General features: G+C 40.7%; 1 protein-coding gene and 1 non-coding gene across 2 annotated transcripts; both read right to left on the reverse strand.

Moving 5' to 3' along the window:
• Positions 1-44: 44 nt before the first annotated feature.
• Positions 45-15594, reverse strand: Ufc1 (ubiquitin-fold modifier conjugating enzyme 1). The gene is made up of 7 exons (XM_047557730.1): positions 15472-15594; positions 3968-4162; positions 1733-1800; positions 1436-1499; positions 1014-1090; positions 699-789; positions 45-492 (listed from the first exon to the last, which is right to left on the reverse strand). Exons 2-7 carry the CDS (start codon positions 4088-4090, stop codon positions 412-414), a joined length of 504 nt encoding a protein of 167 aa, XP_047413686.1. The 5' UTR covers positions 4091-4162; positions 15472-15594; the 3' UTR covers positions 45-411.
• Trnaa-ugc (transfer RNA alanine (anticodon UGC)) lies at positions 7858-7930 on the reverse strand. Its single transcript has one exon. It is a non-coding gene; the product is annotated as a tRNA-Ala (tRNA).
• Positions 15595-16099: the final 505 nt, after the last annotated feature.

The following is a 16099-nucleotide window of genomic DNA, read 5'->3' on the forward strand; positions in this document are numbered from 1 at the left end:
AGCTGCTCACCTTCTGTTAACAGCCACCAACGAAAATGACGGACTACCATGGGAAGCAGCTTTTATTGATGGGTTGTCAACAAAAACCAAAAAAAGGCTATGTACTCATTTTCAGCTACTCCCTATGCCACCAGGATCGAGGCCTTCATTGCTCTACTTGGGAAGGGAATATAAATTGCCTCTTGGTTTTCTAAAGTAAGTCTTTCCCCTCCCTGTGCAGCCTAACTTAAAAACTCAGTGGCAATACTATGTGTTTGTTGTTTTCATCAATAATGTCTGCTGCAGCAACTTAGAAACACCAGAGGTGGAGAGCTATAGGGGGAAGTGATCAGATGAGTAAGAAGAGTGATGCACAAGAAAGGAACGTAGCCTATCAAAGGTCCCTCTGTCCTGCCTCAGTGGCTTGATCCTTCACTGGTTGCATTTCTCTTTGTGCTGGATCACACCCTTCTGAATCAGATCAGGAATTTCCACTGCCAGCCACGGACCCAGCTGCAATACAAGGGAGACCCTGTGAGATTACTACCACCCAGTCAATGCCTCTTGTTCCATCAGAAGCTCCTTCCTGGAGAGAGATTCTGGGGGAACATGCCCAAGAGACAACATTGTTATTCCTTGTTTACTCTTTTACTTTTCTTGTACTACCCAGGGCCTAACCCTAACCCCTCCCCTTCCTATACCAACTGTACCAAACTTACCCCCAGGGCCATGAGATGAGCTAGTCCAAACTTGGGTACATTCCTGGCCCACAAAGGTTTGAAGTGATCAGTCAGGCATATTTTGCCACCCCTATGAGAAGGATAAGAGGAAGATATTGACATGCAAAATTCACCAAAATGCACAGCAGTCTCTGGGAGCACAAGAAGACCACTAGTACTCAGAACGGAGAACAAAGTCACAGTACTTTGCCCAGGTTTGAATTCCTCTAAGCCAATAGACTTTGAGGTTTTCTGTCTTGAGAGTTCTTCCCTAAGCCCTTCTCTGACTCTTTCCCATCTCCTATTCAGTCCTACCTGTACATCTTGGCAGTCTTTCCATCCAACTCAGGGACTGCAATTTCTGGAGCAGTAGTGGGATATGTGATAGGAATCTGGAGGAATTATAAAGCCTTAATAAAACAGAATTAGGATAGACAGGAAATATTCTAATCAAACATACGTATTTCTTTTTCTTTTCTTTCTTTTTTTTTTTTTTTTTCTTTTTTAATCTTTCTTGATTGAATTTAAATGTTCAGCAAATTTCCCCAGCATCTTGGACATGCCAGGATTCTGGACATGGAGAGTAAAAGCTGTAACTAATGCTTGCTTCAAACTTCAATTTTCCCTTCCTACTTGTAAAATTTTCTTTGGTCTCTTCAAGAAAGGTTAGCTTGTTAATAATCATCTGATCTCTCCTGTTCTACTAACCTTCATATTTCCCACTCCATCACACTCACGTCAAACTCGATGTCAAACTCATATTTGAGGAGGTCATGGATGTACCAACATTTTCCAAACCACCTGGAACAAAGACCAAACCTCAGTCAAATTTGCCCATCACTCTTATACTCAATGACATCTTGGCTTAGGCCAAACTTGGGAGGCTCATGCAGATAGGAGTTGGGGCACTCTGGAGTTGTAGAAGTAGAAAGAGCTAACATGACCCAAGGCAGTTCCAGCAGTGGACTTTGGGATACCAAACTGTAAAAGCCAGGTAAGACTTCCACCCCACACTTCCCAGAGGGTATGCCTACCGGGTCCCTTCCTTGTTGGACTCCAGACGGAACCAATCATTGTCTGCATTCTTGTTGTTCTCCACATACTAAAAGCAGAGAATGAGATCTTTGAGGGGGAGGGGGTGGAACCAAGGGTATTCCCACTCCCCTCAAAAGAAAACTATGATTACTTTCTCTCTCAGTATGTTTACCAAATTTTTCTGACATAAGCAAAACTAAAGACAAGGCTACCCTGGTTAGTTGGGGACTTGCCCAGAGCTGAGAATAGAAGACTTGAGTTCTAGTCAATTTAGCAGGCACAAAAGATGTGAAGATATCATCTGGATTCTTTTCTCATTTCTAATAGTGTCTGCCCTCAGTCCACAATTCACTTTATGGTATACTTCCTTCCTGCAGGGCCTCAAGCAGTCCTGGATTTCACTAGTACCCACGTGCTCATGACTACCAAATCTTTATCTTTAGTCCAGATCTTTCCTTAGAACTTTGGACTTAAGTATACAACTGTATTCTCAAATTTCCACCTTTAATTTGAAGATACCAGAAATCTGGCACTTCCACCTAGAATTTATAATATTTCTTCAGACCTGTTTCTCATCCTGCATTCTCAACCTCAGGTTGAAGAGTTAGCATTCACTCAGTAACTGAAGACAAAAACCTGGGAATTTTCCTTGACCTTTCTGGTACTGAGGATTTAACTCAGGGTCACTTTACTACTGATCTACATCCCCAGTTCTTTTTTTATTTTTGAGACAGGATCTCACTAAGTTGCTTATGGCCTTGCTAAACTGCTCAAGCTGGCCTCAAACTTGTGATCCTCCTGGTTTAGCATCCTGAGTAGTTGGGATGTCAGATGAGTGCCACCATGCCTGGCTGAATATTCTTCAAATCTACTTCTCCTTTTTATTGTGGCCACACTGCCTCATTTAGATCATCATCTCTCTTTCATTTGGATTAATGACAAGCTCCTAATTTTTCTCCTACCTTTAACCGTACCCCTGGTCAACTGTATTTTTCTGTTACTGACCTAAACCTAAATCTGGTCATGTTACTCCTCAGCTTAAAATCCTTTAAAGGCATCCCAACACCTCCAAAATAAAATTTAAACTAGAGTGGTGGGTGGCACACACTGGTAATCCCAGCTACCTGGGGAGGCTAAGGCAGGAAGATGGCAAGTTGTAGGCCAGCTTGTGTAACTTACAGAGATCCTGTCTCGAAATAAAAAATAAAAAGGACTGAGGATGTCACTCAGTGGTAGAGTGCCCCAGGTTCAATCCCTAGTACCATGAAATAAAATTCAAGTGCTCAAATCTATCTCCCCAGCCTTGTTTACCACTCCCTGTCTCACATCTGAAGCTCTAGCAATTCTGAACTACTTGTTTCTTCATATACATCATGCCACATCTAGCTTATATTCCTTTGCTCATGCTGTCCTTGTGCCTTGAGCACCCTTCTCCCACCCTTATGTTCTCTCAGGTCAACTTATGTTTTCCTTTAAGTCTCAGCCCAAGCATTACTGCTTTCAGGAAGCCTTCCCTAACCAAACTCAAGCTAGATGAGGTATTGCTTCTCATACTCTCAGAACATCCTGGTCATTTCTCTCTCACTCTCCACTTAAAATACTGTATGATAATGTTTCTGTCCACCACAGTTTAGGCTTCACCTAGAGTCTAGGAGCAATAATGATACTGCGATTTTACACACACAGAGTGAATGAATACATGAAGATCTGCTAAGAACACTACAAGAGATTTTCTTCTCTTCCCATTATAGGAAGATTAGCTGATATGATGGCTCATTTCTAACCATTAGTTCCACGACCCAACTCTCTACAACTAACACCTACTTGAATTTTCAGCCCTAACGTGTCTTCCTTCTTTAGGAAGAGTGAAAGAGAGGGCAAAGAGATGCGTTGGGGTTTAGGGCCTCAACAAGTACTTCTGACCCCCCTTTTACATCCCCTAGAACAAACACCTGGAGCCATAGAGACACGTCACCTTCCGGGAAGGCGTAACTTAAAAATACTGCTGCTGTCTTTAATTACAAGGTCTAGTCCCACTTTGTTCCTAACCTGAGTCTCTTCCGCCTACTTCCCCTCATCCTTCCTTAATCTCCCAGCCCCGCAACCGTCCCATTTCTCTGAATTTTAAGTTAAATTAAAAAACCGGAAGCAGCTTCCACACGGAGCCTATTCCTTAGAACACATGACTACCCGCAAACCCTCCGCTACGCGGTCGATTATAAAGCACAACTGACCCGGATAAGAGACTGATATTCCTCCTTTAATCGCTGCACCCACAACTCCCGATCTCGGGGTCCAGCGTTAGTCTTCAGCACTGGAATCTCAGACACCACACGTCGTGTGGCCTCATCCGCCATCTTGGATCAGGGCGCAAGAGAAATGCGGAAGTGGTGTTGTCTGTAACTTCGCTCAGGGCGCTGCCATCTTTACTATGGGAAGAGAAGGCGTAGGGTTGCCTTAAGACTTCTCTGAATGCAACCTTTATTTTTTTCTTGTAACGACGACAGATTTGCCAACTGGTTACCCGCTTGTGATGCATCGGGAAGAACGAAATGGACACGGATTACTCCGTCCTGAATTTGCCACCTATCATTAAATCACCAGAGATGACTCAAAGAGGGACTTCCGTTGGTGCTCAGAGAAGTAAAGTAGAAAACCCTCCCAGAGACCTTCCCAAACCTGGAGCGTTTTTAGAATTTCAGGCTCTTCTAGGTACCCTTCCAGGAACTGTCTTCCCAAAACACGTGATTCAAAGCTTCCTTAGCTTACATACAGTCCAGCTGAGTATCAGAGGCCAATGCAGTTATCCAATAGAAGTGTATGGAACTGATGATTACTAGAAACCATGCACAAAGTACAATATACAGTCCCTGCCCTTAAGAATTAACAAAATCGATTTAGAGAATTAAAAAGTTAAAAGGAGTTTGGAAGTGAGGAGACTTGCCATAGTCTATCCTAAAACAGGTATTCACTGGCTGAGCGTTTGGCTTTTTTTTTGGTAATTAACTCATCCAGGGAAGAATTGTGTTTCTCTATATCTAGTGCTAAGCACACAATAGTTCTCATTAATCCTTAGCAAAATTTTTATTTTCAGTTGATTTTAAAACCCAAACACATGAATTTTGGCTTTAAATATCTTAAGTGAATCAGTCCAGCCTGTGGCAGTAATTCTGGATTCAGTTCTACAACTCATCAAATTAAATAGTCCAGTGGGGTGGGGGGGAGGAAAAAATAACAGAATGAATCAAACACCATTACCCTATGTAAATGTATGATTACACAAATGGTATGCCTTTACTTCATGTACAACCAGAGAAACAACATGTATCCCATTTGTTTACAATAAAATAAAAAAATTATATAGTCCATCTATAAATGTGCTAAGCATGCTGTATCTTGTCTAATTGCCCTAGCTGAAACTTCCAATACAATGTCGCACATAAATGTTGAGAGTAGACATCTTGGGCTGGGGAGATAGCTCAGTTGGTAGAGTGCAAGCCCTGGGCTCGATCCCCAGTACCGCCAAAAAAAAAAAAAAAAAAAAAAAAGAGAGAGAGAGAGAGAGCAGACATCTTTATCTTGTCCTGATTTTAGGGAGAAACTCAATCTTTTTCTAGTATGACTTTAGCTGCAAGGTTTTTTTTTTTTTTTTTTTTCTTGGTTTGTTTGTTGTTTTTGGGTGGGGGACAGGAGCGGGTGCTGGGGATTGAATTCAGGGGCATTCAGCCCCATCTCCAGTCCTATTTTTTGTATTTTATTTAGAGACAGGAGCTTAGCGCCTCACTTTTGCTGAGGTTGTCTTTGAGGCTATCCTCCTGCCTCAGCCTCCAGAACCACTGAGGTTACAAGGCGTGCCACCACCTTCCCAGTCTAGCTTCAAGTTTTTCATATACATCTTTTACCAGGTTGAGAAAGTTCTCTTATATTTCTAATGTGTTGAGGTTTTGTTTTGTTTTGTTTTTTAAGTCACAAATGGATGTTGGGTTTTTTCAAATGCTTTTCTGTGTTCCTAGAGATAATAGGTTTTGTCTTTTATTAGTATGCTGTAATGTCTTACAAAAATGTCAGATATTGGAGAGATTCAAACTAAAAAGCTTTTTCTCAGCAAAGGAAACAATAATGTGAAGAGAGATCCTACAGAGTGGGAGAAAATCTTTTCCACACACACACTTCAGACAGCACTAATCTCCAAAGTTTATAGAGAACTTAAAAAACTTTACACCAAAAATACAAAGTAATCAAAAAATGGGCTAAGGAACTGGACAGACACTCAAAGAACATATACAGGTGATCAACAAATATATGAAAAAGGGCTCATCATCCCTAGTAATTAGAGAAATGCAAAATAAAACCACCCTAAGATTTCATCTAACTCCAGTTAGGGACTGGGGAGATAGTTCAGTTGGTAGAGCTTGCCTTGCAAGCACAAGGCCCTGGGTTCAATCCCCAGTACCGAAGGGGGGGAGGGACTCCAATTAGAATGGTTATTATCAAAAACACAGCAATAATAAGTGTTGGCGTGGATGTGGGGGGAAAAAGGCACACTCATACATTGCTGGTGGAGTTGCAAATCTCAGAACACTTAGAATGGACCCACCATTTGACCCAGCTATCTCACTCCTCGGTTTATACCCAAAGGACTTAAAATCAGCATACTACAGTGATGCAGCCACAACAATGTTCTTAGCAGCTCAATTCACAATAGTTAGATTGTGGAACTAATCTAACTGCCCTTCGATTGATGAATGGACAAAGAAACTGTGGTATATATACTCAATGGAATATTACTCAGCCATAAAGAAGAATAAAATTACAGCATTTGCTGGTAAATGGATGAAAGTTGGAAAATATCATGTTAAGTGAAATAGGCCAAGCCCAAAAAACCAAAGGTCAAATGTTTTCTCTGACAAGTGGATGATGATATATGAGAAGAATAAAGGATCTTTGGATGGTGTAGAGGAAAATGGGGTGGGAGGGGATGGGGGACAGAAAGATAGTAGAATGAAATAGTATTACCCTACTTATATATATGATTACATGAATGCTGTGAATCTACATACTGTATAACCATAGAAATGCAAAGTTGTATCCCATTTGTGTACGATGAATCAAAATGCAGTCTGTAAAAATAAAAAAAAAATTTAATAAAAAAAGTCAGATATTGGATGAAGCTAAGGCAAAATTTTGTAATACTCACTAGAGAACTCTCTCCTATGTTTAATAAAGTTTTATTCAAATTTTGATATAAGCAGTGTAGTGTGGAAAGCAGATATTTGGAATGAAACTGCAATTTGTCATAATAGTTTGTAGTTACTTTAATTGTGACTACACTTTCTCACCTACAGGAGGATAATAATGTTAAAAGGTTGTTATAAAAGCAGGGCGAGGTGGTGCACACTTGTAATCCCAGAGGCTCTCTGGAGGCTGAGGCAGGAGGATGGTGAGTTCCAACCCAGGCTCAGCAACAGCAAGGTGCTAAGCAACTCAGAGAGACACTATCTCTAAATAAAAAATGCAAAAAAGGGCTGGGGATGTGGCTCAGTGGTCGAGTGTCCCTGAGTTCAATCTCTGGTACAAAAAAAAAAAAAAAAAAGTTATGACTATATATGCAATGTCAAATTTCATGAAATAGGCTTTTAGGATGAAATTCAGATAAATAAATGACAGTAGTTTTCAAATAGCAATGATCCAGATTCACAAACAAAATCTTACTGGGAATCTCAAAATATAAAAGTGACCAATATAGAACTGCTCTTTTAAATATGCATGTTTTGTTTCAATATTTGGAAAATCACCTCCTTAGACCAGTTAGTAAAGAAAAACTCATATGTATGATAATATAAAGGATAGTCTCTATATAAATATAGACCTGCCTCTATTATAGGCATAGTTGCATCTATATATCTTTTAGAAAAATGTTTACATTAAAATTACAAATTTACATGAAAATTATAATTTAGCTTATTCATGTTTAATCTTTACAGATCAAAATCTGAAATTAAAAAAAGCTAGAGAGAGTATAGACCTGACTGACGTTCACCTTTTTTGTGTGTATGTGGTACTGGGGATTAAACCCAGGAGCACTCTACTACTGAGCTATATTCCCAACCTTTTTTTTTTTGGGGGGGGGGGCTGGGGATTGAACCCAGGGCCTTGTGCTTGCAAGGCAAGCACTCTACCAACTGAGCTATCTCCCCAGTCCCCCAACTTTTTTTTTTTTTGAGGCAGTCTTGCTGAGTTATCAGGCTGACCTGAAACTTCTGATTCTCCTGTCTCAGCCTGTCAGTAGCTGGGATTACAGGAATATGTGACTACACTGTTTTTCTGGCTTATTTAGAAATGTATTTCTTAATTTCTAAACATAGAGACTTTACAGTTTTTTTTTGTTACTGATTTCTAGCTTAAATGCAGTGTGGACAAGAAATGTTCTTTATATAATTTCAGTCCTTTGAAATTTGTTGAGACTTGCTAATTATATCACAATCTGACCAGTTTTTAACATTTTTTTTTTTTTTCAGGTTTTCACATGCTAGACAAGCACTCTATCACTGAGCCACCTCCCCAGCCCTGGTTAGTTTTTAAAATGGTCCAAGTGCAACTTTAAGTTTTGGGAAATTTTGGACAGACTACATATGATTGAGTCAAATTTGATGCTATGTCCTTTTAAATTTATCTTTATTTTAAATTTTTTTATTTTAATTTATTTATTCATTCATTTTTTTGTGCCACGATTGAACCCAGGGACACTTAACAATGGAGCCATATCTCCAGTCCTTTTTGTGTTTTATTTATAGACAGAGTCTCGATAATTTGCTTAGCACCCCACTAAATTGCTGAGACTGCCTTTGAACTTGAAATCCTCCTGCCTCAGTCTCAGGAACTGCTGGGATTGCAGCCACTGCACTTGGCAAAACTTTATTTTTAAAAGAAAACTGAGAATGGAACTCAGGGCCTCACACATGCTAGGCAAATGCTCTATCACTAAGTCACATTCCCAGCCCTATTTTTTTTTTTTTTTCTTTCCTTTTCCTGCCTTTCTACCCTTTCAGCACTGGGGACTGAACTCAGGGGTGCTCTACCCTGAGCTACATCCTCAGGCCTTGTTTGACTAAGTTGCCCAGGCTGGCCTCAAACTTGTGATCCTCCTGCTTCGGCCTACTGAGGAGCTGAATTTTTTTTTTTTTTTTTTAAAGGTACTGGGGATTGAAGCCAGGGTGCTTTAACTGAGCTACAGCCCCAGTTTTTTTTTTTTTTTTTTTTTTTTTTTTCCTTTCTTTCTTTTTTCTTTTTTTTTGAGACAGGATATCACTAAACTGCTGAGGTTGGCCCTGATTGCAGTCTTCCTGCCTCAGCCTCCCAAATCACTAAGATCACTGGCTGACTGGCAATAACAAGATTCTTGGCATTCTAAATGAATTTAGAGGGCTGGGGATGTAGCTCAGTTGGTAGAGTGCTTGCCTTGCAAGCACAAGGCCTTGGGTTTGAATCCCCAGCACCGCAAAAAAAAAAAAAAAAATCTAAATGAATTTAGAGTATTGGGCTTGGACATATAATATTCCAGAAATCAGCAATACTATGTAAGTGAAATTGTATCCCCTTTAGATAAGAAGAAACAATGTTGCAAATCTCTACATTTTCACAAAGGAATATTCTAGATGAGGATTATGAAAACCAAAAAACTAACATTATTGATTCTTAGTAAAGTATTAATGGTTATTAAAGAGTGATTTATGAGCTGGGTGTGATGGCACATACCTGTAATCCCAGCTACCCAGGAGGCTGAAGCAGGAAGATCTCAAGTTTGAGGCCAGCCTGGACAATTTAGTGAGAACTTGTTTCAAAATAAGAAATAAAAAAAGGACTGGGAATATAGTTCAGTGGTAGAGTGCCCTTGGGGTTAAATCCCAGGCACACACACACACAGTGATTATGAGCAGTAAGATTAAAAAGCAGTGATCTCCAGAACCCCTGAAAAATGATTCATTACCATATGATTTAGTCCCCCAAATTGTCAGTTCTGCCTTTCTTCCAAGTCTTTTACAGGTATTCTTTTCTCGGCCTACAATACTCCTGTGCTCAAGATGGTTGGCCTCTTGTCTTTCAGACTGCACCTCCTCAAAGAGAAGCTTCCACTGATTATTAATTTTTCTGTCACAGCATTCTATTCTTTTCCTTCATAGCATCTATCTCAATTTAGAATTTTATATTTGTATACGCATGTAGACAGTAAGTCCCATACAGACCTGATCTGTTTTGCTTACCACTGTGTTTTTTATCCTATATGAGTATCACGATAAATGCTACATATATTGACTAAATAAATGACTTTTCCCTCTCTTTTTTTGGCAGTCTCTGGCAGCCTAGGGACACTATACCACTGAGCTACACCCTCAGCTCTATTTTGTTTTTATTTTGGGATTTTGAAACATGTTCTCTCTGAGTTGCTGAGGCTGACATGGAACTTGGGATCCTCCTGCCTCGGCCTCCCCAGTTGCTGGTGTTACAGGTGTGTGCCAGCACAGTCAGTTACTTTTCCTTTCTTGCCAATGTTACTAGATTAGCAGATTAAGAGAACATTGTAGAGACAGTATATCTTATTTTCAGAAAAATCAACCAGTTTTTCTGATGTTATTTAAGAAAGGTGGAGACAAATAAGTTAGAATATAAGGTAATTTTTACTTAACAACCAACCAAAGGAAAATTAAATTCTAATTAGCTGGTGAAATTGAGACAGGGCTGTTTTTATCACAACCTTTAAAATAATCAAGGTCTTGGAAAAAGTCCTCCCCATGGGGGCAGCATAGAGTTGTTGATAAAAAGCATGTTGAATCGCTGAAACTTTGTGAAAATTGTTTTACATTATTTATAAAATAATAAACATTAGGTAATATTTATCAAGCACACGCCCTGCGCTAACACTTTATATACACTATTTAACATAAATAATGACCTCTGAGGTGGATATTATATTTCCCCTTTCACAGATGAGAAAGGAAACTCAGAGAGATAAGGAACTTGCCCAGTCATATCAGTGTCAGAGCTGGAGAATGAATCAAAGGCAACAGTTAAATAGACTGTTGAATGGCAGATCATTAGGATTCAAAAAATGAATTTGGCCCCTTTGCTTCCATTCAAGAGCCAGGAGACAGCAGAAAGACTTACAGCTAAGTTTGAACCTCAACTGAAATTAGGAGTTGGTATGATGCCTGGGTTAAAACGAATAACTGAGGCGGCTTATAGTTAATAGGGAACCAAGAACTACAGCAGACTGGCAGGATAGTAAGTCCCTGTAGGATAACACTCAAGAGTAAAAGCCGGGGCTGGGGATGTAACTCAGTGGTAGAACACTTGCCTCACAAGCACCAGAGCATAAGGCCCTGGATTCCACCCCCAGTACCATACACAGCACAGAATTAATGAATACAGCCGAAGCCTGGGGGAGTAGTTTGGAGGTAGAGTGCTTGACTAACATGTGAAGCCCTGAGTTCAATCCTCAGCAAAGTGGGGAGTGGGAGTAAAGCCCAGAGCACAAGTATCAGAAGGTGTATGGGAGAGTCATGAAACGCCTTGTTGACAATGGGCTAACAGGACATAGATTTCTTTAAGGGAGTGCTTGGAGTGAAAAAATATTAATTCTGGTGAAGCAGAGAAGCAGCATATAGACTGATAGACTGGGACAAGTAGATACAATGTGTTGATTCAAAGAGAAAAACAGGACTAATAATCTGAAATTATAGAGAGATTTTTGTGGTCAGGCAGTGGTGTGTGCCTGTAAGCCTAGTGAGAGGGCAGGAAAAATATATAAGGCAATAAATGAGGTTTCTGTTTTAACATACAGATTATGTATAGTTTAAGCCAAGGAGGAATGGCTGTCTGACTGCAGCTAACAAAAAAACCCTAAACTGAAAAGTTTTTTGGTAATAAGCACAAGTGGCCTTCTCTATGCAGTTGCTCCTTGTTAATATGTACTCCAATTCCACTCCAGGAAATCTGCTCAGCTCTTTAATGGCACAATGATCTCAACCTGGGTGCAGGGGTGCAGGCCTGTTATCCCAAAGACTAAATTCACAAATAAAGGCTTGGGTTGTGGCTCAGAGGTATAGCACCTCTGGGTTCTATCCCTGGTATACAAAAATAAATACAATGCCATGTCCTCTGTGGGCTTTAATGGGGCACATTCCCCTTCCATATATCACAGTTACCTCTGACCTGAAGACTATTCCTCTAGGAAGTGTTAATGAGCAATCTGCAAGGAAAATGAGGATATAGGGGAGATTGTTTACAAAGGAAGTTTCAGTCGTTATAAGAGAGAAAAAAATGGTCAGAGGTGGAGAAGAAATTTTTGATTCTGACTTTTATTATGTTCTGGGTGCCAGGGATTGATTCACAGGCTGGTGCAAGCACACACTATACCACTGAGTTCAATCCCAGGTTCTGACTTATAAATGGATTCTCTTCCCTTCAACCTTCTAGAGACTGTTTATTCTGCCAGTCATATCTTTGCTACCCATTGGTACTTTTAGACTATTGTGTTTCCATCTTTTTGCAAAAATTCTTCCTTTTTGAAATGTGCACCATCTGGCTTTACTTTTCTTCAACCTTCATACTAAGGACTTTGGTACCTGTTAAGTAATCTCTTTGCAACTTTTATGACCATCCTGGGTGCTTTTGGGGAAAACCCATTAAATATGTGGTTAGTTCTTGGCCTTTTCAACTTCTACTTATACTCCTGCTTTTAAGTCCTTCATTATTTCTAGAAAAGGAGTTTTGTTGTTGTTGTTGTTGTTTTGTACTTGGGATTGAACCCACCAGTGCTTTACCGCTGAGCTACGACCTTTTTAAATAAAATTTAGGGTCTTGCTAAGTTGAAAGGCTGGCCTTGAACTTGCGATCCTCCTGAGTTGCTGAAATTACAGGCATGTGCCACTGGGCCAAACAGCAGCAGGCTTTTGATGGCAGTTTCAGGGTCATATGAGGATTGAGAGAGGCATTCGTGAATGTGGCAAGATCTGTGGTGTCATATTCAGTTGGTGTCAACTTTAAGACTCACTGAAAGACTGGACCTGGCAGACATGATGGATAAGGGTGGAACAGCAAGGAGGCTGGATTGCCCAGTGATTCTTGGGGAGTTTTAGATCTGGATTTGACTCTTGTGAAGATCTTTCAAGAAACTTGGGTCTGGAGCTAAAAAGTCCTTCCCTATTAACTGCCTTTTTGCAGGACATATGACACTTTTTGACAATTTCCACTTCCAGTTTTTGTTTTTCCTTATTTGCTATTTCTTTTTTATCGAACCCCCCCGCCGACCCCCCCCCCTCCCCACCCAGCCAGTACTGGAGATTGAACCATGGAGACACTCTACCACTGAGCCACATTCTATTTTGAGACAGTGTCAATAAACTGCTGAGGCTGGCCTCAAAATCTGTGATCCTCCTGTTTCCCAAGTTGCTGGGTTTATAAGCATTTGCCACCATGCATGATTTCACCATTCCTTTTCAAAGATTCTCCAAGAGTTTTTCTACTTATGCCTTTAAGGGTTAGAATTCCTCAGAATATTCCTTTTAGCCCTCTGCTGTTCTTTGGGGAGCTTATCCAAATCTATGGCTTCAACTACCATTAAAATGTTGATGTTGGGGCTAGGGCTGTAGATCAGTGGTTGAGCGCTTGCCTGGCATGTGTGAGGCACTGGGTTCAATCCTCAGAACCACATAAAAATAAATAAGCAAAATAAAGGTACTGTGTCCATCTACAGCTGAAAAACATTTTTTAAAAAAATGTTTATGTTTCAGAATTTCTGATTACATCACTGGAGTTTTTATTTTTTTTAAAGTTGTAGATGGACACAACATCTTTTTATGTGGTGCCGAGGATCGAACCCAGTGCCTCACACGTGCTACGCCAGCCCTCTACCACTGAGCGACACAACTCTGGCCCCTCACTGGAGTTTATGAAAAGTAATTTTCTGTTAAAAAAAAAAAAAAAAAAAAAAGTCTACTAGTAAAGATGGATCTTTACTGAAGGTAAAATGAAAAGTATAGCTGGTATGGTGGCATACACCAGTAATTCCTACTACTGGAAAGTTTAAGGGAGAAGGATTGCAAATTTGAGGACAGTCTGGGCAACTTAGCAGAACTCAAAATAAAAAATAAAAAGGGCTGGAGATGTTGCTCAGTGGTAGAGTACCCCTGGGTTCAATTCCCAAAATCACAAAAATAAATACTAAATAAAATCAAAAGTATAACTCTTATTTCTCCCAGACCCACTCCTCTCAGCTAATTTTTTCCCTCCTATTGCTACGGATCAAACCCAGGGCTTCATGCATGCTAGGCAAATATTCTACCACTGAATTATAAATCCAACTCAATGGTGAATTTTGTAATCCAAGTGTCAATGGGCTATTTTCTCCTCTATTTGCTCCTGCCATCCCCTCACGGCATATTTTTCTGCTAAGTTTTAGATCTATATATTCAACTGCTCTTAGGACATTTCCATCTAGTTGTCCCACAGGTTACCTAAAAGTCCTTTATCTCTGGAATTATTCTTCATGCAACATCCTATGGCGACCCTCCTTTTCACAGTAAATACCATGAAAAAACTATTTATGTGTTGTGTCTTCCCAGTTCAATCTTGTCTGTACACCACATATCTATAAAATAGCTTTCTATTTACTAAGTGACCTTGTTGCACAATCCAATGTACACGATTTACCTCTTGCTGATTTATTTTTTTCTTTTTTGGTGATAGAACTGGAGATTTAACCCAAGGGTCTTCTCTTACTGAGCTACACCCCAGCCCTTTTTATTTATTTAAAGATAGGGTCTTCAATTTGTGATCCTCCTGCCTCAGCTTCCCAAATTGCTGTGATTAAGGTGAACACCATGCTCCCTTATTACTTTTGTTATTATTAATATTTTTGTTACTTTTAACACACTGACAAGATTGTTAGACACTCTTCTGGTTTTCTTCTTTTCCTATGTTTGCCCCTTCTCAGTGTCCTCTCTTCAGCTTCCTTCCCTCAACATATCCCTCAAATATATGTATTCTTCTCTCTAGGCTATCTTATTCACTTCCGTGGCTCCAACAGCTATCTGTATGCACACAAACACACCTCAAACCTTTTGGGTCTAATGGATATCCCACAGGCACGTTAAAAGTTATTCTAGACTCACTGAAAGACTGGACCTGGCAGACATGATAAGACTAAAAAGAAAATGGAATCATTTTTATCCAGTTGCTCAAGTCGGTACATTCATATCCCCTAATCCAATATATGTCTCCTTATCCACACTCTCCCTTCTTTAGGACACACTACCATCATCTCTTCCGTGGTTAAAAAGAGTTTCACAATTGTTCCCGTCACCTCTAATTTTGTCTCCTCCACCCCATCGTTCTTAATGCGTTTCTTTCTTTCTTTCCGATGAGGATTGAACCCAAAGCCTCACATATGCTAAGCGCCTACACCCTAGTACCCCCTAGTCCACCTTTTTAAAACTCAGGATGGCTTTCAACTCCAGGGCTTAAGGGATCCTTCTGCCTCAGCTTCCCGAGTAGCTAGGACTGCAGACTCCAGTCATCATTCCCACACAGGCAAGCAATGATTTTTCTTTCTTTTTTTTTTGGGGGGGGGGGGGTGCTGGGGATCGAACCCAGGGCCTTGTGCTTGCACGGCAAGCACTCTACCGATTGAGCCATCTCCCCAGCCCCAAGCAGTGATCTTTCTAAAATGCAAAATGCTCACCCACTCCGCACAGACCCTTCAAAGTTTCTTCTTCGCCCTTAGGACAAAATCGATTTACAAGGCCTTGCTTAATCTAGTCCCTCCCTTTCTCACAGGCCTTACAGCTTCTTTCTTTAGCTCTAGCAGGCTGTAGGCAGCTGCAGAGCGTACCTGCGCCACCTCCCCCCGACGCTGCCCGCCTGCCTCAATCAATTCCCAACAGTCCTTTCACCATTCGGCTCAGGCGATACTTCCTCACAGGAAGCGGGCATTCAAAAGGCAAATGATGAAAGAACGAATTCCAAGAGCGCTTCTGGGCAGCGCTTTCTGTTACGGGTCCGGGTTTACAGAACGTCCGGGTGACCAGGAAGCTCAGAGCAAAGGTCAAATCCAGATCTTGAACCTTCACCCAAGTTCACGAGGCAATCCAACACCCGTGCTATTCCGCCCTTATTTGTCATGGCTGCCAGTCCCAGTCTTTCTCTGGGTCTCGAAATTCACGCCAGTCTGACGCCACCAATGTTTCCATACTCAAAAATGCTACCGTTCCCCACCCTTCACTACCGCCCTGAAACCGTCGTCAAGAAAAACCTGTGTTGCCAGCTTGCCCCAAAGTAAGATGGCTGCCAGTCTCTATTCTCTCCTCCCA

Source organism: Sciurus carolinensis, chromosome 1 (assembly GCF_902686445.1).
Source record: "Sciurus carolinensis chromosome 1, mSciCar1.2, whole genome shotgun sequence".
NCBI lineage: Eukaryota > Metazoa > Chordata > Mammalia > Rodentia > Sciuridae > Sciurus > Sciurus carolinensis.